At 44.1% G+C, this 22,541-nt stretch overlaps 1 protein-coding gene across 1 annotated transcript in view; it reads left to right on the top strand.

Annotated features, from left to right (window-relative positions):
• The first annotated feature begins 4,925 nt into the window (after positions 1–4,925).
• The window catches only part of DCHS1 (dachsous cadherin-related 1), an 88,968-nt gene continuing 71,352 nt past the window's right edge, over positions 4,926–22,541 (top strand). The window contains exons 1-2 of the mRNA XM_074217471.1: positions 4,926–5,011; positions 20,453–22,338. Of these exons, the coding sequence (XP_074073572.1) occupies positions 20,518–22,338 (1,821 nt within the window). The 5' untranslated portion in view covers positions 4,926–5,011; positions 20,453–20,517. The remainder of the gene's footprint in view (positions 5,012–20,452; positions 22,339–22,541) is intronic.

Raw genomic sequence — 22,541 nt, 5'->3', positions numbered from 1 at the left:
TTTCTCTCCCCTTCTCTTTACCCCAGTAGAATAAAAACTCACTGATCATAAAAAAAAAAAACATTTCATTTTTTTTTCATTGTTTCTGGATCAACTAGCATAGTGCTGTGGACTTACTCATATGATGGGTGTGGATGTAGCACAATCCAACCATGCCTGCATATCCTTTACAGATCTTGTCTCTTTCCATAACTCCCCATTGGAGGTCTACTTAACATCCTAGGGGCCTTCTTTACTTTCTTTTGATAACCTCAAGACTCAGAGGACTTGGGTTCATACCCCATAACTGTCATTTGCTATCTATGTGAACTTGGCAAGTTGTTTCATCTCCCTGGGTCTGTTTACTCATCCATAAAATAAGGGGACTTGACTAGATGTCCTCTGAGAAGCCTTTTAGCTCTTTATTGATAATCCTATGCCATGTGATCAGGCCATCTTTTTCAATCATACATTTCTACGATAAAATCTTTACTTTTTTCATAGTTCAAATACACACACACACACACACACACACATGCACACACATTATATATTGCAATCTGCTCATACTCACCCTGCTTTTCAAAGACAGCATTCTACTATTAACGCCACTGCCATATACATTGCTCCTTGAGGGGAACTGTCTTGCTTTTGCATTGAATCCCTGGAGTTTAACACAAAGTAATACTTAATAAATGCCTTTTTCTTTTATTCATTTATTCAAACAACATACAACAATGCCTAGGACATAGGAAATATTTAGTAAGTTTATTGAATTCATTTTAATTCAATCATTTACTCAGAATTACCGAATCTAAGAAGAACTTAAGAACTTAAAAACTATCTAGTCCACCCTTACTAGATAAATAATCCTTCCTACAACATTCCCAACAATTGAGGGACAATCTAATGTTTGTCCTTCATTTTCTAAGAAGACCAAGAAGACCATGACATCAGTGGAGAGGGCCATGAGAACTATAAGAATTGGGTCTGAGTGGGGGGGGGGGGCAGTGCTGTGCTAAGTCACCAGCCTCACTTTCTCCTCCAGAGCCATCTGGGTCCAGTGGCCAGATATGAATCAGGACAACTGGAGATGTTCCTGAATGGGAGGAAATCAGTGATTTGTCCCAGTCACCAGTATAGCTAGTGTCTGAGATCAGATTAGAATTCTTGTCCTCCTGACTCCAAGTGCTCTATCCACTACACCACCTTCTCCCTTGGCAACAATCTAAGGTTGTACTTCTGGATAGTTTTAATTATCGGGAAATTTTTGCAAACTCTTTTCATCCATTGCCCTCTGTGATGAAATGGCACAAATCTAACTTCTCCAACAGATGGTCCTTCAAATCCTTGAAAACAGGTATGTCATTTTTGTAGATCTTCTCTAAGTTATATATACCCAGTTTTTTCAACCAATCCTCATATGGCATGATGTCCATCCAAAAATGTGGCAACCAGAACTGAACAGAACACCAGATGTGGTCTGAACAATGGCAGAGGACAGTATCACTATCATTTCCTTAGTCTTGGATATTGTGCTTCATAATAAAGTTTTCATTTACATTTGTCTTTTTAGTAGTAATATAATGAGACTGTAGTACACAAAACCCCTGGATTTTGTTCACTGGAATTGTCATCTAATGGTCCTCCCCAATCCTTTGTTTGTGAGCATGACTTTTAGAACTCAAGTATGAAACTTTAAATTTATTCCTTTTAAATTTCATCTGGTTCAATTCAGCACATTGTTAGTTTGTCATTGTCTTTTCCATATGCTGTACATATTATCTATCTAGCCAGGCTTCTAGATCTAGCCAGATGTCTATCTAAAACCTTTGATAAAAATGTTAATTAACATAGTACTAAATATAGATCCCTGAGGCACTTCATTTTGGAATTAGGAATCTTTGAGTTCAAATTCAGCCTTAGCTATTTACAAGCTATGCAACCTTGGGCAACTCATTTAACTTCTGTCTGTTTTCAGTTGCAAAATGGAAATCATAATAATTCCTACCTCATAGGTTTTTTTTGTGAGAATCAAATAAGATAGTGTTTGTAAAGTACTTAGCACAACATGGTGGATGCTAAATAAATGCTTAGCCCTTCCCATTCTTCTTTGGCTAAGCAGAACAGGTCAATCCTATTTCTCCCTGACAACCCTTCTAAAATTTAAGATAACTATTACACTTTTCTTCTCTAGAAACATCCTCAGTTTCTTCCAGCCATCCTCATTTGATATGATTTCTAGTTTCTTTGGCATAGTGGCCATCTTGTGTGCATATGTCAGTTTGTCAATGTCCTTCCTAAACTTCATTCAAGTTAGCATCAATCCATTCCACTAATTCAAAAGTTCCCTAGTTATACTATTATTTATTCCATATTCCTACAGTATATTCACAAGCATAGTTAAATGCATTATTACTTAAAGCTAAGCATACTATGATCTGAAATGATGGAAGAAATAAATGAAGGAATCCAAAATAAAAGGAGTAGAAGGAAGAAAGAAAGGAGGACATGGAAGGATGAAAGAGATCTCATTCAAAGAGAATGGATTAGGGAGAGAAGGGAATATAGGGGGAAGAAAAGGAAAAGGGTAAAAGAAGGAAAGAAACTAAAGAGAATATAATTTAGGGAGGTAAAAACCAAAGAGAGAATAAATTGGGAAGATTATAGGAGGAGAAAAGGGGGAAAGGAGGAGTAAAGGGGAAAAGGAGGAGTGTAGGGAATTTAAGGACATGGAGATGGAAAGAAGAGAATATGGACAGAGAAAAAGTGATGAAGGGAAAATGTTGGAAAGAAAAGGATTAGAGAAGTAGCGGAGAGAAAGGAATCAAGGGGATTAAAGCAGAGAAGAGAGACAAAAGATAGGGGAAGAGAAGGAAATGAAGAAAAAAGAAGAGAGATAAAAGGAAGTAGAGGAAGAGAGCAAGAAGAGAAAATGAGAGAGAGAAAGATGTGAGCAGGAAGAAAGAGAAAGAGAAGGGAATCAGAAAAAATTGGGTAAGGAGGAGAGTGATCAGTATGGTGAGGAGCATGGAAACTGTACCATATGAGGACCACCAGAAAAAAGTCTGAATGTTTAGCTTAGAGTGGGAAAACAATTTCAGAGAGACATGACAGCTGTCTTCAAGTTAAGGGTGATTGCAAGGAAGAAAAAGACTTGATCTGTGTGTTCCCTATAGCAGAATAATATAGTGGAAGCAAAGAGGAAGGTTTAGGTTTTATGTCAGGAAAAACTTCCTAAAAATTAGGGCTGTCCCAAAGTGGGATGGGTTCTCTTAAGAACCCTCTTGGGTTGGCCTTAAGTAGAGGTCAGTGAATAGAGGTTTAGGTTTTCTGTCAAATGGCTTGGTTTAAATTCCTTGCTTTTACAAACACTTTTCCTGTGTTACTTGGGACAGGTTATTTAAACTCTTTGGGCCTCATTTATCTCATTTCTCCTCTTTGTCTCATCTCTCTCTTAGCTAGCATTAATCTCTGAATGGGCATTGCCTTAATCAAACAGTGACCTGGATGAGACTTTAGCTTTAAAAAACCAAGGATTCCCAATACATCCAGTGCCATCTCCAGTGTCCTGATTCATATCTGGCGACTGAGCTGGCGACCTCAGAGGAAAACATGTAGCTGGTGACCTTGCACAGCCTTGCCTACCCCTACCTCACTCAAATCCAATGCATTTGCACGGCATGGCATTACCTCCCTGATGTCATGATTTTCTTCAAGAACAAGGAAAAACAACAACAGCGATCTAATCTTGGCAAAGAGGATTCATGATCCCTTCCACATGAAAAGCTTTATTTGCATGAACCAAAGTCAGAAAACCCAATTGTAGGATATGGAGCTGAATATATTCTTTTTCATGTGTGTGAGTTGAAGTAGACTTTAAGTCTCTCTGAACTCTTGATTTTGCCATAACGAACAAGAAAAGGGGGGGGGGGGAAGTAGCTGAGATAGAGAGGAAGGGGTGATGGAAAGGGAAGGCAAAAGAGAAAGAAGGTGATAGGGACAAAATACAGGAGAGCGAGGGGATAAAAGATATGTGAAGAAAAAAGTCAGAAAGAAGAATGGGGGGAAATGAAAATGTAACTGGAAGAAAAGAAGATGGTGGGGAAGAAACGATATGATAGAAACAGGGATGAATCAAAGAAAGAGGCCAAAGGGGGGAGAAAGAGAGAGAAACACATACACACAGAGAGACACAGAGAGACAGAGACAGAGACAGAGAGACAGACAGAGAGACAGACAGGGAGAGACAGAGAGAGAGAGAAGGAAGTGGAAGAGAGGAGAAGAATGATAGGAAGAAAGATCAAGATTAGGAAATTTGGGGAAAGGAAGACGGAAAGGGAAAGAGGTAGAGGAGAGAGGGAGGAATAAAGAAATGGGGAGAAGGGAGAAAGAAGGGGTTAAGAAGAATGCCAAGAGGGAGAGAAAGACCATAAGCTTATGGGTCTCGGCTGGCACGGACTTCAGCGATCTAGTCCAGACCCCTCCTGGAAATGTGGAGCTGGAAGAAGACGGGCAAAGAAGGGGATGGAGAAGGTCGATGGCGACCAAGTCCGGGAGGTCTGGGCTCACCCAAAGCCCGAGTGGGGAAAGGAGGTCCGGACCAGGGCGGGAGGCTGGAGAGAAGGCAGCGGGGCCGGGACGTGGGGAGGGAGGGGGCGGGGGCGGGGGGATGAAGAGAGGGAGGGCGCCTGGAGAGGGGGGCGGGGGCTCGGGTTACAGGCGGCTGGGCTGGGGGGGCTCGGGGGGCTGGGGGGGCCCGAGGGGCGGGGGGAAGCTCGACTCCTCGGTGGCGGCGGCGGCGGCGGCGGCGGCGGCGGGAGGCGGCGCCCGGACAGACGGGCGGAGGGACTGACGGCCGGACTGCGGGAGCGGAGCGGGGACCTGACGGGCGGCCGAGCGGAGCCCGAGAGGGAGGAGGCGCCGGCGCCGGAGGATGAGCGGCCCCGGGCCCCGTTCGGGCGCGGCCCCGGGGGGCGGCTAGCGGAGGCCGGAGCGGGTCGCCCGGGCGGCCGGCGGAGGCGGCGGTGAGGTCAGTGCCCGCCCGGCCCCCTCCGGCCCCCTCCCCTCCCCGATCGCGGGCCGCCGAGCCGGGCTTTGTTCTGGGTCGGGAGACAATGGGGGTGGAGGGGGAGGGGGCCGGGGTGGGGGGGCCGGGGGCCTGCGTGCGAGGGCGTGATGCGGGGAGCCTGGATGGGCCGGGCGCGTCGGAGTGGGTCTGGCTGGGGGAGGATGCGTGCGCCTCCGAGGGTGCCTGCGTGTCCGCGGTCGGCGCGTGGCTTCGGGGGAGCGGGCGCCTGTGCACCCCGTAAGTGTCGGGACGCGGTGCCTGCGGAGTGTGGGACGGGAGCAGACAAAGAGCCCAAAATGGAGAGAGACAGACAGAGCGGAGACAGGCCAGAGACCCGCAGAAGGAGCCGGGGAGAGGCCGCTGGGGAGCGCCGAGGGGGGCTGGCTTCGGAGGCAAGTCCTGCTCCCCATCCCGACGGCATCCCCCCACTTACCGGTGACCTTGGGCAAGTCACTTCCCACATCTGGACCGCTCTTTGCCTCCCCTAAAATGAGAGGATCGGAGAGAGGGTCTCCCAGGCCCCCCTCGGGCTAAAATACTCTGTGCCTGGCAATTAGGTGGGTCGATATAGATCCTGGTCGGGGTGCCCAGTGTCTCTCTTTGGAGATGCAGAAACCAGAATTGGAGAAGTCTCTTTTGAGGCTCACTAAACCGGGAGAGTTGCGGTTCGTTGCGAAAGGGTCTTGTTACCTTAGTCGGGCGTGTGGAGGAGGGGAAGATCTGAATGGCACAATGAAGGCAGTGTGGAGTGGGCTGGACTGGAAACCACAGGGTCAAGGGCCGGGATAATATTGTGCCATGTGGTCACCCGCAAACTCCCGGACACTGTCCCAGCTGCCCACATGCTCTGGACACTGTCATAGTCATTCAAGTATCCCAGAGGAAGCACCGTCTCAGCCACCTACACACCTGATCGATAAGCATTTATTGAGGGCCTACTGTGTTATAAGGCGCCATGCCAGGGGGCCTGAGAGTGGGATAGGAAGACAGAAAAAGAAACAGCCCCAGCCCCTCCTTCAAAAGCCAAGTCCACATAACACTGTGACAGCTGATTGAACACCCCACAGGAGATACTGTCACAGCTGCCCACCAGTACCACAGCAGGCCTTCTCAGTGGAGACCAGAGGGGACCCCATCACAGTTGCCCATGTGATAATACACACACCCACTTTAACAGCTGCCTAAACACCTCAGACCCCACCACAGCCACCCCCACACCTCTAAGCTCAGCTGCCCTCAGACCCCAAAAGACATGCAGCCACTCCCTGAGGCCAGTCATTCCTAGGATGTGCATCCACCCACACTCACACCTTCATATCACTGGCACCCATTCCCAGAGGCTGCACCTTGACCTGGGTTTGGAGCATGGTTCCTTGACCTCCCTCCATCCCTTCATGAGGGCAGTTTGACCTATCTCCCAAACAGGCAGGTTTTACTTTGTTTTCTGATGTGGAGACCATAGTCTCTCTCAGTTCCATGACCCAGAGTTCCAAGGTCTCTCCATAGTGGACAAGACTTCATTCATGTCCACTATATCTTCTAGGATTCTGCTCCATTGTTGTAAAACTACGGAAAAAGTTAGTTCTTTCTTTTGTACCTTCTCTCTCTCTCTTCTCTGAGCCTTATTTGGTTTCCTTTGTCTGTCTTTTCTTCCTTCTCTCCCCACTCTGATTCCATCCTCTCTCCCTTTTGTTTCATATATGCATATATACATATATATATATATATATGATCTGTATCACATTCAGCCTTTTCTCATTTCCCTCCATCCCTTCTTTTTTCCTCCTCTTTTTCCACTCTCTCCTCTGATTCCTTGGTATGATAGAATCTCAGATTTAGAAGGAACTCCACAGAAATACCTAAATGAGAATCCCTTTTTCAGTTACCATGAGAAGTTCTCATCTAGCAGTGTGGGGCAGGGTGCCCATCTTAGGGTCATCAGAGCCGAATTTGAATCCTGGTCCTGGCACTTACTCCCTGTGTGACCTTGGCAAACTTCTCTAAACTTACGTTTCTTCATCTATAAAATGAAGATAACCTATAAGGGCCTTTCATATCTAGATCTGTGATCTTATAAACTCTGGCAAAGAGAGTCTGTTACCTCCCAAGGCAGCTCATTGAACTTTGACATATCTGATTGTCAGGAAATTTTTCCTTATATCAACTCTAAAGCTGCCTCTCTCCAACTTCCACCTTTTTTTCTCCTAATTGTGCTCTCTGGGGCCAAGCAAAACAACTAGCTCAACATTTCAACAAATATGCTCTGAAAACTTACTATGTGACCAGGCTGGGTGATGGAGATGTAATGACAAAAAGTGGAAAGTCACTATCCTCAGGAATCTTACATCCTATGGTGGGCGGGGGGGAGTAGGAGAGAGAGCAAGGAAGGAGAAAGTCCATACAACTGTGTACAAGTGAATAGAAAAAAAAAAGTATAGAGTAATTTAAAGAGAGGGAGTGCTAATAGCTATTCATGGAGGATAGGATAGAAATCAGGAAAGGACTCTTATTGGACCTAATGAATTAAAATAAAACTTTTAGTCTAGTTAACATAAGAGGATATTCCAAGCATTGGAAACTAGTGGAAGAAAATGGAAGAAGTGAGCAGATGAGAGATACATTCACAAATAAATAAAATCAAAAGATGCAAAGGAAATCAGAAAAGAGATTATTGCATGACTTGTGATAGGGAACCTTCAAAGAGAAGACAAGGAGAATGATATTGTTATAAAAGGTAGCCTAATAGAGGGTAAAAAACATGACAGATTCAGAGGCTAAAAAGCTCTGCTATATAGAGGTTCCTCTCAGTGACTATGGGTTAAATATTACCCCTCTCCTAGATGCAGTTTCATTTTTTTATAATGGGGAAAATCTGTCCTTCTTACTACAGAAATACTCTCTTTGTGTATAGAAAAGACTGCAAATATAAGGAATTAACATTATTTGCAACTATGAGGACGCATGAACAGTGACTTCTCTTGAAACTGTTACGGGGCACTTTGTATGATCTAAATACAGTGTAAAAAATCAGAGAGATTAGGAAGGAAAAATGACTCTGATAGACCACTAAAAAGTGGAAAACAGTTTTGGAAATAGATTTAAAATTTCCTTGACTGAAAAATTCATCCTATAGTAGCCAGCCTGGTGACAGGCTTTTCCAAACTTTGGAGGCTGGTCCTCAATCAACAATTGGTCATCAGACCTAAGCTTTAGACACTTCATCTTGACAAAACCTGCCACAGAAAGCCTTTGGAATAATTCCCAACAGCACCCCTGTTCCTAGGTCTTCAGTTTAGGTAGTAGGGCATCTTGAATTCCTTAAGTGATCCCTCTGATCCCTGCAGGTTCAAAGACCTCATCTTTCTTTTGGACACATTCAAGTTTATTATCTTTACAAAAATCCAATTCTCTCTTGCTATTCAGTTCAACAACTTCTCTTGTCAATCTTTATCCTTCCTTTCTACCTCGATTCTTTTCCTCTCAAAGGAATCAGAAGACCAGGGTTCAAGTCCCTGATTAATTAGCACATGACCTTGAGAAAACCACTTCTCTGAGCCTCAGTTTCCTCCTTGTAAAACAAGATGATTGTACTACATGATCCCTCAGGTCTCTTCCAGATCTGATTCCTGTGATCCTATGGTTTTTCCTTCCAATGCTTACATTTTGACATTTTCCCTTTTATCTCCTCTTTCCTCTAGTTCCCCCCGACTTTCTCCTCTGCCACCATTCTACTATCTTGTCTCCCTTATCTTTCCTCTCTGTATTTTTTCTTCTCCCTCCCATGACATTGCTTTTCTTCCTCAGTCCCTTTAGTATCCCCTCTGTTCCCAGTGTCATTTATCTTTTTTTCCCCTCTCTACCTCCATCTCAATGTTGCCTCTCTCTTTACTTCTCTTTGGAAACTCTTTATACTCCTTTCCCATCCTCTAGCTTCCTTTTTATCTTTCTCTCTCTCCTATCTCCTTTTCACACATCTCCTATTGCCTCTATCTTTCTTTCTCTTCACACTTTAATTCTCAAATTTTTTCTATCACTCAGTTGCCTTTTTTTACTCTTTCACAGGTCTCTCCTCTTTTCCTTTTCCTACCATCTTCTCCATGTTTTTTTATCTCACTCTCAAAGAAAAAAAAAAACCTCAGATGTAATTTAGTCCCATACATACCTGAACAGGAATCCCTTCTGTAGTCATCTATCAGCTATCAAGTACTCATCTAGGCTGTTTTTGAAGATATCCAACAGAAGAGAACTCACCATATCTCAAGTCAGCCTACTCTACTTTTGGAAAGCTATGATCCTTAAGAAGTATTTCCTTTAAGAAATCAAGCCTAAAGTTTTCTCTGCAATTTCCACTCATTGCTCTGAGTTCTATCCACTAGGGCAAAGTGGAGCAAGTATAGTACCTCTTCTTGGTGGCAGATACTTAAAGGTGCCCTCCTAAGTCTTCTCTTCTGCAAGCTAAACATCCTCAGTTTCTTCAGTAGACATTCAAATGACCCCAACAGAAAATTCCTCATTATCCTGGTTACACTCCTTAGAACATGGTACCTAGAACTAAACACCAGTATTTCAGATGTGATCTGCTCAAGAAAGAATCCAGAACTCTCACCTCCCTAGTCTTGTATTTATACTCAATACAGCCTAAGATTGTATTAGCTATCTCTGGAATCCATTGGAATTTTTAATACAAGTAAATTGTGATATTGTGGCAATAGCATTGTATTTGGAATTGGTTTCAAATTCTGACCTTGGTTTTTACTATTTGGGTTACTATAGATAATCCTTTGAGTCTTTGTTTCCTTGTTTCTAAAATGAGAGAATCAGACTGGTGGCTCTCTTAAGTTCTACAGTTGTCTCAACTTCATCATCTTTCAAACACTTAATTCCTTGAAATCTACAATGATGTGTGAATTAATTGGGACTATGTAAGATATTTAACCTTCTAAGTTTTCAAGTGTCAACCTTTGTTCAATTATTGCCTTCATTGCTCACTATCTTTATTACTTTGATCCAGTTGCTTAATTTCTTTGGGTTTCAAGATGAGAAGGCTGGCTTACATGACTTTTAATATCCTTCCAATTAGAAAAAAATTTCTATTAAGTAATATGTCATCTTTTTGGTGTAATTAATTGCTCATTTGTGTTATGTGATTTGACATTTGTTCACAAGATTTTTGACATATTCTTTGATTTTTCATTATGAAACCATATTTTTATAACATTGGGTACCATTATATTATTATTAATAATTGGATGTTATTGATATTATTGTATTATTGATAAACACTCCATTTTTCCAAGTCTAGCCTTAATTATAATCATATGTTTTCAATGAGAGTTTAAATCAGATGAGTTCCAAGATAACCGAGGCATGTTTACTCTCCATTTCTTAAATATATTGCTTAACTTTTAGTTACATGGAATATGGTATAAAGTCATGTTTCATTATTCCATCACCAATTGGGAATTTCTATAATTAGAAATATTATTTTTCTAAGTGTGTAATTATATTTACTATAATCTATTATTTCCTTGATGGAGTCAAAACTTGTAGACCCATTGGAAGTAAAAATTCCTGATAGTGTTGGGGTAGATATTATACAGTCTATTGAAGATGCTCAGATCTTGTAGGTTTACCAGAACTTCCAACAAAGGTTTTGATATAGCCTTCAATGAAAAGGTGAGTTTCATAAGTAAAACTTGCCTTTTTCTAATCTTCAGTACTCCAGTATCTATATTTATTGTCATGCCCATGACAACCATTTTCTATTCATAACAAGCTAGCATCTCTTTTTCACTTTTTTATCTCTATATTCTTCCAGTTTTAAGAGACTAAGAATTATAGAGAAATCCTCCAGCTGTGAAGCCCCTCTGAGGGTCTTTGCTTATTTTCTAAGGATTAATTAGGTATTTTTACCAGCCATAAATATTTTGTCAGTTTTTCATATTTTCATTTAAATTGTAGAGCAGCTAATATTGTTTCATCATAAACATTAGTGACCCTTGGAATGCTTGACACCAATAGCTACTACAATATTTCTAACAGTCATAGAAGTGTGCTCTTTAAGAACTATAATTTTTATGTTTCTTTGAAATATTATACATTTGGGGCAGCTAGGTGGTGCAGTGAATAGAGCACCAGCCCTGGAGTCAGGAGGACCTGAGTTCAAATCCAGACTCAGACACATAATAATGACCTAACTGTATGACCTTGGGCAGTCACTTAACCCCACTGCCTTGCAAAAAAGAACTTTTAAAAAAACTTTAAAATCACAAAATTAAAAGCTCAACAAAAGATAGCAATGAAATATGTATACTATGGCATACAGTACTCTATTGATAGTACTAATTAAACTGGTGGAACCAGATCAATCCATTTAAATCTGGTTGAAGTCCAATGTTAGTAGAAGCATCTACTCATGACCATTTCTGTCACAAAGTTGAACTACCTAAAATAATTACATGTCACATAATTCACACATCACTGTAATTTCTAGTACTACCTATTTATCATTGAACTAAAACTACTTTCTCTAAGTTACCAATGATCTCTTAGTTAATAAATTCAATGCCTTTTTTCAGTTCTCTTCCATTCTTCCCTCTCTACAATATTTGACATTGTTGTCCATCCTCTCCTCCCTGGATTTTCATGACATTGTATTTTCCAGGTTCTTTTCCTGTTTCTGTGATGTTTCTTTTTTCAGTCTTCTCTGTTGGATCATCATCCATATTCAACCAACTCCAGTCTGTATGCTGGATCCTTATGCTTCTCTCTGTCCTCACCCTGATGTTAATTTCATTTGGTCCCCTCGGTCCAGTTATCTTTTTATCTATCTATAGATAGTAGTAGTAAATCTATCTATAGATAGTAGTAGTAAACAGGAGAGTAAACATTTATCTATCTATAACTACATATCTAGTCCTAATCTTTCCTGAGATTAGTCCTATACTAACTTCTTACTGGTCAAACTGTTCTATAGTCATCTCAAATACACAAAGCAGATCGCTTTACCTCTCCCTTCTAAACATACCCCTTTTTCTTAACTTCCTTGTTCCTTTTAAGGGTACCACCATCCTTCCAGTCAATCAGGTTCACAAATTCAGAGTCATCTTCCACCCTTCCTCTCCCTCACCCTCATATCCATTCAGTTTTCAAGGTTATCAGTTCTACTTCCACAACATCTCCATTGACATGACTGCCATTTAGGACCTCTCATCTGAATTACTGAATGGTGTCCTAATTCGGTGTTTGATCCAAGACTCCCTAGCTCAGACCTTTCTCTTCTCCAATCATTTCTCCACATACCTACCAAGTTGATAATCCTAAAACACAGATTAGTCGTGTCATTACTCAATTTAGTAAGCTTCAGGGATTCCCTTTTATTTAAAGCCTTTCACAGTCTGACTCCAACCTATCTCTTCAGGCTGATTTCTGATTACTACTCCTCATGCACTCTATATTCCAGCCCAATCTATCTACTTATATAGTTCTATGTCTTACCTTCCCATCTCTTAACAGACTGTGCCCAGAATTTCAGAAAGCTCTCCCTTGCAATCCCTAGATTTACTCAAAGATCAATTCAAATGCTAATTCTTACAGGAGGCTCTTCCTGATCCCCTCTATTATTAGTGCCCTCACACCTCCAAATTACTTTGTTTGTAGTTTGTATATTTACTTATCTATGTATGTGTTATCCTTAGTAAAAAGTAAGCTTCTTGAGGGCAGGGACTGTTTTCATTTTGGTTCAGACTGTGTAGCCCTATGCCAAGCATACTGTCTCACATATGGTGGGCACTTAAAAAATACTTGCTAACTTGTTGAACAGCTTGTCATGGCTGCCAAAAGAAATCTAATGCAATTTTAGGTTGCATGAAAAGAAACATGATGGCCCACACTGAGGAGGGGGGTGATCATTCTGTCTTCTGTTCTGGTCAGACCACATTGTATCCAGCTTTGTGCGTCACATTTTAGAACGGTCTTAGAAAAGCTGGATTGGATCCAGAAGAAGACAATCAAGGTCCTGGAAGGACTGGAGAATGTGCCATACATGGACCTAGGCTCAGCAGAAGGGATTGAGGATGTTTAGCCTAGAGAAGAGAAGACTTAGTTGAGGATGATAGCAGTTCTCAAATATGTGAAGAACTGTCATGGGGAGGAGGGATCAGCTTAGCTCCAGAAGGCAGAAATAGGAACAATGGAGTGAAGTTATAGAAAAGCAAAACTTTCCATTAGTTACCCCCTGTTGAAAAACCATCTTCAAGTAACTGGTGGGGGAGGGAGGAGATTCCTTTAAAAAATTTTTTACTTTACTTTTTTTTTTACTTTTACTTTTCTTTTTTTTTCTTTACTTCCCTTTTATTGTAAATTCCCATTGAACCACTTCCCCCCCCCAATCTTTTCTCTAGTAGAACCCTCTCTTGTCACAAAAAGTACAGGAGGACAAAACAAATTACACTTTTTCCATTTCATTTCTGAAAATGTAGGCCTGGTTCTTCATCTGTTGGTTACCATCTCTCTACTGAGAGGAACTGAAGATGAGATATGCCAGCCAGGTATCCACTGGAGATGCTGTAAAGGCTTTTCCTATACTAGAATTAGTTGAACTAGATGGTCTTATAAATCTTTTGAAAATCCAATATTCTGGAATTCTTCAGGGCCTTTCCTCTTTCCCCTCCAACCCCTGCTCTGCCTGCATCCTCTACCTTCTCTTTCTAGTTCCTTTTCTTTCTGCCTTGCAAGTCTCACCTCTGTTTCCTTCCTCTCTTGTGTTACTATTCTCTTTACCTGTGTGTCTCTCTTTTCATTATTTCTTCACTCTCCTTCCTCTCTGCTTCCCTTTTACCTCTCTTTTCTTCTATCCTCTCTTCCCTTTGTATGTTCTCTTCTATCCACTATTCTCTTCTTACTGCCTTGCCTTCTATCTTTTCCCTTTTCTTTTTCTTCTTCTTCTGTCTCTTCTCTCTTCCTACTATTTCTACACTCCTTAACTTTGTTCCCTTTTCTCTTATCACTAACCCCAATATCTCAACAGTTTTTCTCTACTCTCCTTAGTACTATCTTCTCTCTCCTCTGTTCATCCTTCTCTTTTTTGTTCCCCTTCTGACAACTTAAGTTAATTCAGATTTTAGATCTCTTTCCTTTTCTCATCACCCTTCCCTTTATCACTCTTCCTTCTCCCTTTTCTCCCCTCTTTTTCTCTCTTTACTTTCTTTCTTTCCCCCCCTCCTCTGCTCTCATCTTTTACTCTCTCCATTTCCCCTCTCTTTGTTCCTCTTCTCTCCCATCTGTTCCCCTAATTTTCACTCTCTCCACTTCCCCTCCCTTTTCCCCCCCTTCTCTCCCCTCTGCACCCCTGTCTTTCACTCTCTCCACTTTTCCTCCCTTTCCCCTCTGCTCCTGTCTTTCACTCTTTTCAGTTCCCCTCCCTTTTCTCCCCTTCTCTGCCCTCTGCTCCCCTGTCTTTCACTTTCTCCACTTCCTCTCCCTTTAGCCCCCTTATTTCCCTTCTGCTCCCCTGGCTTTCACTCTCTCCACTTCCCCTCCCTCTTATCCCCCCTTCTCTCCCCTTGTTCCCCTGACTTTCACTCTCTCCACTTCCCTTCCCTATGTTCTCCTCTCCCCTCTGTTCCCCTTTTACTCTCTCCACTTCCCCTCCCTTTGGCCCCCTTCCTCTCTTCCATTCCCTTCCCTCTTTTGTCTCCTTTGTCTCACCCTCCCATCTTTCTTCTTTTTTCTACTGCCTGGTCCCATTTCTCTCTTTTCTTTCTCCTCTTCTCTTCATCCTGACTCCTTTCCTTCTTTGCTCTCTGTATGCTTTATTTTCCATCTGTCAGCCATTCCCTCTGTCCTGTTTCTATCCCTTTTTTTGATGCCCTCTGACCCCTTCTCCCTTTTAGGCCTTTCTCTGTCTCTCTTTCCATTTCCCCCACCTTCTTTCTCTCCCCAACTCTCCATTCTTTCTTTTTTGTCCTGCATTTTCTCACTCCTGTTTCTTTCCCTGTGCGGTTCTCCCCTTATATCTCTCTCTCACCTCTAGCCTACCTTTTCTCCTTTCTGCCTCTCTTCTTTCTCCTCTGTTCGCTTCTGTCTTGTTACCCTTTTATTTCCTCTTTTTTTCATTGATCTCTCTCTCTTCTTGATATTCTTCACTCTATCCTTTCTTTTCTGTATCTCTTCTGTCTTTCCTCTATACCCTATACTTCCTTTCTCTTTCATCTCTCCTGTCTCCTGTCTCTTTTCACTCTATTATGTAGACAACTTTTTCTTTTGCCTAATCTCCCAGATCTTTTCCTCTCTCCATTATGCCCCTTTCCTCTCCCCTTTGTCCCCCCACACTTTTCTTCATCCCATCCCCCCATTCCTCCTGGTCTTCCCTGTCTCTTTTGGGTGTCTACCTAGAACCTTCCCTTGGGAGCTGAAGAGGGTGAATTGCTCTGGTTTTTCTCCCCATTCCATTGGCTTGATCTCCATGCCTGCTGAGTAGGGGGCTGCCTTAGCCGAGGCTCCTCCTCCCCCTCCTGCTTAGACTCCTCTTTGTCCTCACAGAGCTCCATCCTGGCTCTCTCCCCTCCTCCCTCTGCCCAGCTCCATTCGACTCTCTCTCTTCCCTCCCTCCCTCCCTCCCTCCTTTTTCTTTCCCCTCCTTCCCTATTCTGTCTCCATTTCTGTCTCCTTTCTCTTCTCTTCTTCTTCTTTTATGTTCTTTGTTTCTATAAGCATTTCCCTTTCTAGGATTCTTTCTTCTATATCATCTCATACATAGTAGGCACTTAATAAATGTTTACTGTATTGATTCAAATTTTTTTCTCCATATTTCTTTCATTTCTCTCTGATTCTTCCTGTCCTCTCACCTTCCTCTCATCCCCTCCAATTTCTGTGTCTCTTTTTGTGTCTTTGTCCTTTAAAACAGATTTCTTAAAGCCATGACTGAGGTTTCCCTCTCAAATCATAGTTTCTCTTAGGCAGAGACATCCTCGTCTTTCTTTCTTTCCATCACTCTTTCTTCTTTTATTCCTGGTTAGTTATTCTTCCATCTCTGCTATCTAACTCTCTGTCTGTCCCTGTCTTTCCCTCCAATTCTTATTCCTTGTCTCTCTCCCTCTTTATCTTCTATTTACACTCTCATCTCTTTCCTTTCCCTGGTCTCTCCCCACCAGCTGCTAGTCTTTTTCTCTTCATGTTACCCCTTAGCTGTTTCTCTGCACTAGTCCTTGGCATGACCTCCATCTCTGGGTGTTCCCTACCCTAAAATCCCAGCACTACTCATTAGCTGTCTCTGCCCTATCAGCCTTTCTGCCTGTCCTTCTATTTCTCCTCCCTGTTCCTCTTTACTAGACTACTCTGTCTGTCTGTACTTTCTCCCCTGCCCCTCCCTCTGTCTCAGTCTCTTTCCTTGTCACTGAACCTCATTTTTCCCCTCTCTCGTCCTAACTTCACATCTTGTCTCTTTTTTCCCTTCTTTCTTTTCTCATTTTCCATTTCTTTCACTCTCCCCCATATTCCTGTCTTTTGTCCTGTTTTTACTCTTGCCCCTAGTCTATGTATGTGTTCCCCCCCCTCCACCCCATTCTTGTTCTCTCCTATCTCCTGCCCTCCAAGGCTCAGGAACAAGACAGGAAACTGAGGGAGGAGACCGGGTTTGTGTTCCACTCCACTTCCAAATCAAGGCGCCAGGGATTTCAGCTCATCCATATCTGGGTCATTTCTCCATTCTCTCACCTCCCACCCCCTGTCCACTTCTGTTTACTGTATCTCTCTTCTTTTATGTTTTGTTCTTTTTCTGTCTCTTTCCTCTGTCTTTCTTTGTCTCTGTGTCTCATTTTCTACTTGTCTTTCTGTCTCTAGTTCTTTCATCCCTTCCTCCTACTATTTCAATGTTTGCTTTTCTCTCTGTCCCGAATGTCTTTGTTCCTCTGTCTCTTGGTATCTATCCTTCTTACATTCTTCTTAGCTGGATCTGATCTCTGGAGTTGCCCAGGTTCTTGTTCAGAGCTTAAGCAGAATTCTCTCCTTGCTCTCCTATTTTAATTTTCCCAACACCTTTCTGACCCCACAACTCCTCTTGTCTCCCATCCAATTTTCTCACCACCCTTTGGTCTCCACAGCTCCCATTATTTCTTGCTATTGCCCTTTGCTTATTTTGGCCCTGCTGCTCTGTCTCCTGTTCTCCCTCAGCCCTGAGCCTGCCTAGACACTACTATTTCTCTTGTTTCTCTCTCTCTCTCTCTCTCTCTCTCTCTCTCTCTCTCTCTCTCTCCTTTTGAGCTCTTTTATCACCTTATATCTGCCTGGGCTTGACCTGTCTCCTTTTCTTTTCACAGCTCCATGCCTACTCGAACCCTAATGGTCTTTCTCTTACCTTCTCTTATTGTGCTAACCTCTGTTCTTTCCCTAGTCTTCAGCCTCTTTGGCTTCTGTTGGCCCACCCTCTTTTCTCATTCCTTATTTTTACCTACCCCTGCTAGTTTGCTCTCTGTTCTGTCCCATCACTTTGTGCCCAATGGGACCTCTCTGGTATGGTTTTTATGTCTTTACAGTGCTTCGTGTGCCTGGGATCTGCTGACCTCCCTGTGCTTTCTCATCATTTTCTGTTCTCTAGGCTCTTGCTGGTTTAAAGTCATTACTGAGTTGCTCATCTGTGATTGTACATCTTACCTTCTCAAACTACCTACATACAACTTTAGTCTGTCTAGCTACTGGACCCTCCCAGCCCTTCACAATGACTAGGCCAAGGAACAAATTTCCCACATTTCCCCAGACAGTTCCCCCACACTCTCCTCACAACACATGTTGCTCCAGGCTCTGTCCCATTATTCTCACATACCTCTTCTCACACTTTCTCCACACATTAACACAATACACACACACACACACACACACACACACACACACACACACACACACACTTTCTTCATATCTCCACATTCCACAAACATACCATTACATCCTCACACCTTCCTTTCTCTTACAAACTCCAAATCACAATATCTCAAAGTTGGAAGAGATTTAAAAAAATATCTAGTCTACCTCGTATTTTATCAGGAATTCTAGGCAAATGGTTGTATAGCCTTTACTTAAAGACCTTCAATGAGGGGGTACCTCCCAAAACAGCCCATTTCACTTTGGGACAGGTCTAATTATTAGGAAAATTTTCTATATATTAAGCCAGAATTTCAATTAAATTCTGCAAATACTCAAAAGCACCTTATTTATAGGCAGCATAGTATACTGAATTGAGAGAGCTGGGCTCAGAGATATATAGAACAGGTACATGCTGACTTTGTGACCCAAGACAGGTCTCAACATCTCAGCATTGTGTCAAGAGCATCTATGTGGTACAGTTGATAGAATTCCAGGCCTGGATTCAGGAAGACCTGAGTTCAAATCTGGTCTCAGAATATATGACCCTGGGCAAGTCACTCACCTCTGTTTGCCTCAGTTTCCTTATCTGTAAAATGATCAGGAGAAGGAAATAGGAAACTATTCTAGTAACTTTGCCAAGAAAATCCCAAATAGGGTTATGAAGAGTCAAATATGAAACAACTGAACAACAACATGTATTAAACACTACATTAAAAACCAAAGATCTCTCCTCACAAGAGGTATACTATATAATGAGAGGAGACAACCTAAAAACTATGTACAGGCAAGCTACATATAACAGAGGGAAGACATGAGAACTAAGGGGGATCAGGAAAGGCTATAAGGAGAAGATAAGGGGTATTATACAAAAGGTGATCTGAAGATAAAGTCTATAGGCCTTGATTGCACATGTAGAGCTTATATTAGATTGCTTTCTATAGGAAAAGGAGGGAGAAAAATGTAAAACTCAAAACCTTACAAAAATGATTGATGAATAAAACTGTTGAAAGTTGTCAGAAAAATGAATAAATTTAAATAAATTTTTTGAAAAAAGAATCTACAGACCTTACCCTCAGAATGGATATATAGGGAGTGAGAGAGAGAATGACTCCTACATAGGGAACCTGCATAACTGAGAAGATAGGCAGTGCCCTGGAAAGTCATGGGGAAGTACAGAAGAGAGGAGAGCTGAGGAGGAAAGATAAGGAATGTTTTTCAGTTTTGGATATGTTGAGGTGACAATGTCTGTAGGACATCAAGCTTGAGATGTCCAAAAGTGTAGGAGAGAGGTCAGGACTGGATGAGTAGATCTGTGAATTGTCAGCAGAGAGACCATAATTGAATCCACGGGAGGCGATGAGATCACTAAGTAAAATAGCATGGAGGGAGAGGAGGAAAGGGTCCAGAAGACAACCCTGGGGAACACTGACCATTCGTGGATGTGTTCTAGACAAAGATCCAACAGGAGGAGACTGAGAAGGAACGGTCAGACGGGCCAGGAGAGAGAATCAGGATAGCGTAATGGAAATCTAGAGAGGAGAGGGCACTCCTTCCTCACACATGCTCTGCTCACACAAACTGCTCTCAGTCATACACACTTCTCTCTCTCACACACACACTCGCCTGACACATATACTCACTTCACACACTTCCTCAGACACACACTTTCTTCACGACTGCCCCTCCCCCCCCCATGCTCTCCTCACTCAGGGGCCATCTATACTTCCTGCACACAAACACATACCCCCCCTCTGCCCCTTGCTCACCCTCTCACTAATAATTCACCTCCCCCTCCCTCTTAAACTTCCCCTAGACACTGAATTCCCTTCTGAGTTTTACTGATGAAAATGGGCGCAGGCTGAGTCTGTGGGCTGGGGCTGGGTGGAGGGGGGGGGGACTTTTGGTTCGGGGGAAGGGAAAGGGGGATCGAGTTACAGGCCCTAAAGAGCAGCCCTGGTCCCCCTCTTCCTAATGAGAACCAGCTGTGGCCCCAAAACTAGTGCAGGGGGAGGGGAGAGGAAGGAAAGAACCAACTGGTAGTGAGTCAGGAGGACAGATTGGAGGATGGAACAGATTGGGGACAGTTTTTGGATGAAAGGGGTGGGGTTCACCACGGATCCAAAAATATGAGGAAACCAAGTTTCCACCTGGGAGAAGGTGGGGAAGAAGTTGGGGAAGTTGGATGACAATAGGAGATGTGATCACAGGGAGTGATGGAGGCGGTCCTAGGGCCAGACCCCAAGGACCCAGAGGTCAGGGAGGTACAGCCACTGCGCTGACTGATTGCATGGAACTCACAGCCATATATTTAGATGTGTCTGTGGGGTCTGGGGATAGGCCTATATGTATGGGCATATTTTTGAGTGCCTTTGTTTGTCTATATCTCTGTGTTGTGTATATAAAAAATGTGCAGATATGCCTGTAGTACTTGTGGTACTTCAGTTCTCTCAGGACTGTGGGCCCAGTAACTTCACCCCAAAGCCTTGCTAGACCATTCTCTCCCCGCTCCAACCACCCCTGACTTCTCCTCTGCATTCCTCATAGGATCAAGGAGCCAGAGGCAGGGCCAGAGCTGGAGCAGGAGCAGGCTCTAGAATCGGGCCTGGGACATGGAGCTGGAGTCAGAGCAGGAGGCTGAACTGGGTGCACCCCACCACTCAATGGGCTCAAGATCCCCCCGACCCTTCGCTCTCCGGCCCTTTCCTTTCCTGCCACTGCTGCTGCTGCTTCTGGGGACACAAGCCCCTGGCACCCAGGGCCAGGCAGGCAGCCTGGACCTGCAGATTGATGAAGAGCAGCCAGCTGGCACCCTGATTGGGGACATCAGTGCGGGGCTGCCTGCAGACACAGCGACTCCCCACATGTACTTCATCTCTGCCCAGGAGGGCAGCGGTGTGGGTACAGACCTAGCCATAGATGAACAGAGCGGTGTGGTGCGGACTGCCCGAGTTCTGGACCGTGAACGCCGAGACCACTACCAGTTCACTGCAGTCACACCAGATGGTGCCACTGTGGAGGTCACTGTACGTGTTGCTGACATCAATGACCATGCACCTGCATTCCCAAAGGCTCGTGCCAGCCTTCAGGTGCCAGAGCACACAGCTCCTGGCACTCGTTACCCCCTGGAGCCTGCTCATGATGCTGATGCTGGCCATCTGGGTACCCAGGGCTATGCACTATCTGGGGAAGGGGCTGGCCAGGCCTTCCAATTGGAAACGCGTCCTGGCCCTGATGGCTCCCCTGTACCTGAACTGGTGGTCAGTGGGGACTTGGACCGTGAAAACCGCTCACACTACACACTGCGTCTGGAAGCTTATGATGGTGGGGCACCCCCTAGGCGGGCCCAGGCCTTGCTGGATGTGACACTGGTGGACATCAATGACCATGCCCCTGCCTTCAATCAGAGCCGATACCGGGCAGTGGTGTCTGAGAGCCTAGCTCCTGGCAGCCCAGTCTTACAGGTATTTGCTGCTGATGCTGATGCTGGGGCCAATGGAGCTGTGACCTATGAAATCAATCGCCGACAGAGTGATGGTGATGACCCTTTCTCAATTGATGCCCACACAGGGCTGCTGCGACTTGAGCGGCCCCTGGACTTTGAACAGCGGCGTGTGCATGAGCTGGTGGTGCAGGCCCGTGATGGGGGTGCCCATCCTGAGGTGGGCTCAGCTTTTGTCACTGTCCATGTACGAGACTCTAATGACAATCAACCCACCATGACTATCATCTTCCTTAGTGAGGATGGCTCCCCTCGTGTGTCTGAGGGGGCACAGCCAGGGCAGCTGGTAGCTCGAATCTCTGTGTCTGACCCAGATGATGGTGACTATGCTCATGTCAATGTATCCCTGGAGGGTGGTGATGGGAAGTTTGCCCTGACGACCCAAGACAGTGTTATCTATCTAGTATGTGTGGCTCGGCGGCTGGACCGAGAAGAGCAAGATGCCTATGAGCTTCGGGTCACCGCTACTGATGCTGGGTCCCCTCCACTGCGTGCAGAGGCGGCCTTTGTCCTTCATGTCACGGACGTTAATGACAATGCACCAGTCTTTGATCGCCTGCTCTACCAACCTGAGCCTCTTCCTGAGGTTGTGCTCCCTGGCAGCTTTGTGGCCCGGGTCACTGCCCGTGACCCTGACCAAGGCCCCAATGGCAATGTGGCCTATAGCATTATGCCTGGAACCCATGCCCACTGGTTTGCTATTGATGCAATTACAGGAGTCATTACCACAGCTGCTCCACTGGACTATGAGCTTGAACCACGACCACAGCTAACAGTGCTGGCCACCGATGGGGGACAGCCTGCCTTGTCTTCCACAGCTGTGGTCAGTGTTGTCCTGCAAGATGTGAATGACAATGAACCTGTGTTCAAGAGGACCTTCTACAATGCCTCCCTGCCTGAGGGCACAGCCCCTGGTACCTGCTTCCTACAGGTGAGGTCCTGGAAGTTTGGGGGGGAGGGTCTGAAGGAAGGATTTGTGGTAGGAAGAGAGGGATGGTAGCAAGAAAGTGAGATAGGCATGAGGGTAAAAAAGAAGTAGGCAGTGATGGAACTAGAGGTGATGATTGCCAGGAGGGAGGAAGAGTAAAATAATCCTTTCTATATCTTTAGCCTATATTAGGACCCTGCCCTTCC

The sequence above is a fragment of the Macrotis lagotis genome, chromosome 1 (assembly GCF_037893015.1).
Source record: "Macrotis lagotis isolate mMagLag1 chromosome 1, bilby.v1.9.chrom.fasta, whole genome shotgun sequence".
Lineage (NCBI taxonomy): Eukaryota > Metazoa > Chordata > Mammalia > Peramelemorphia > Peramelidae > Macrotis > Macrotis lagotis.
Note: the sequence above shows the minus strand (reverse complement) of the source record. Positions and strands in the feature narration are given on the sequence as shown.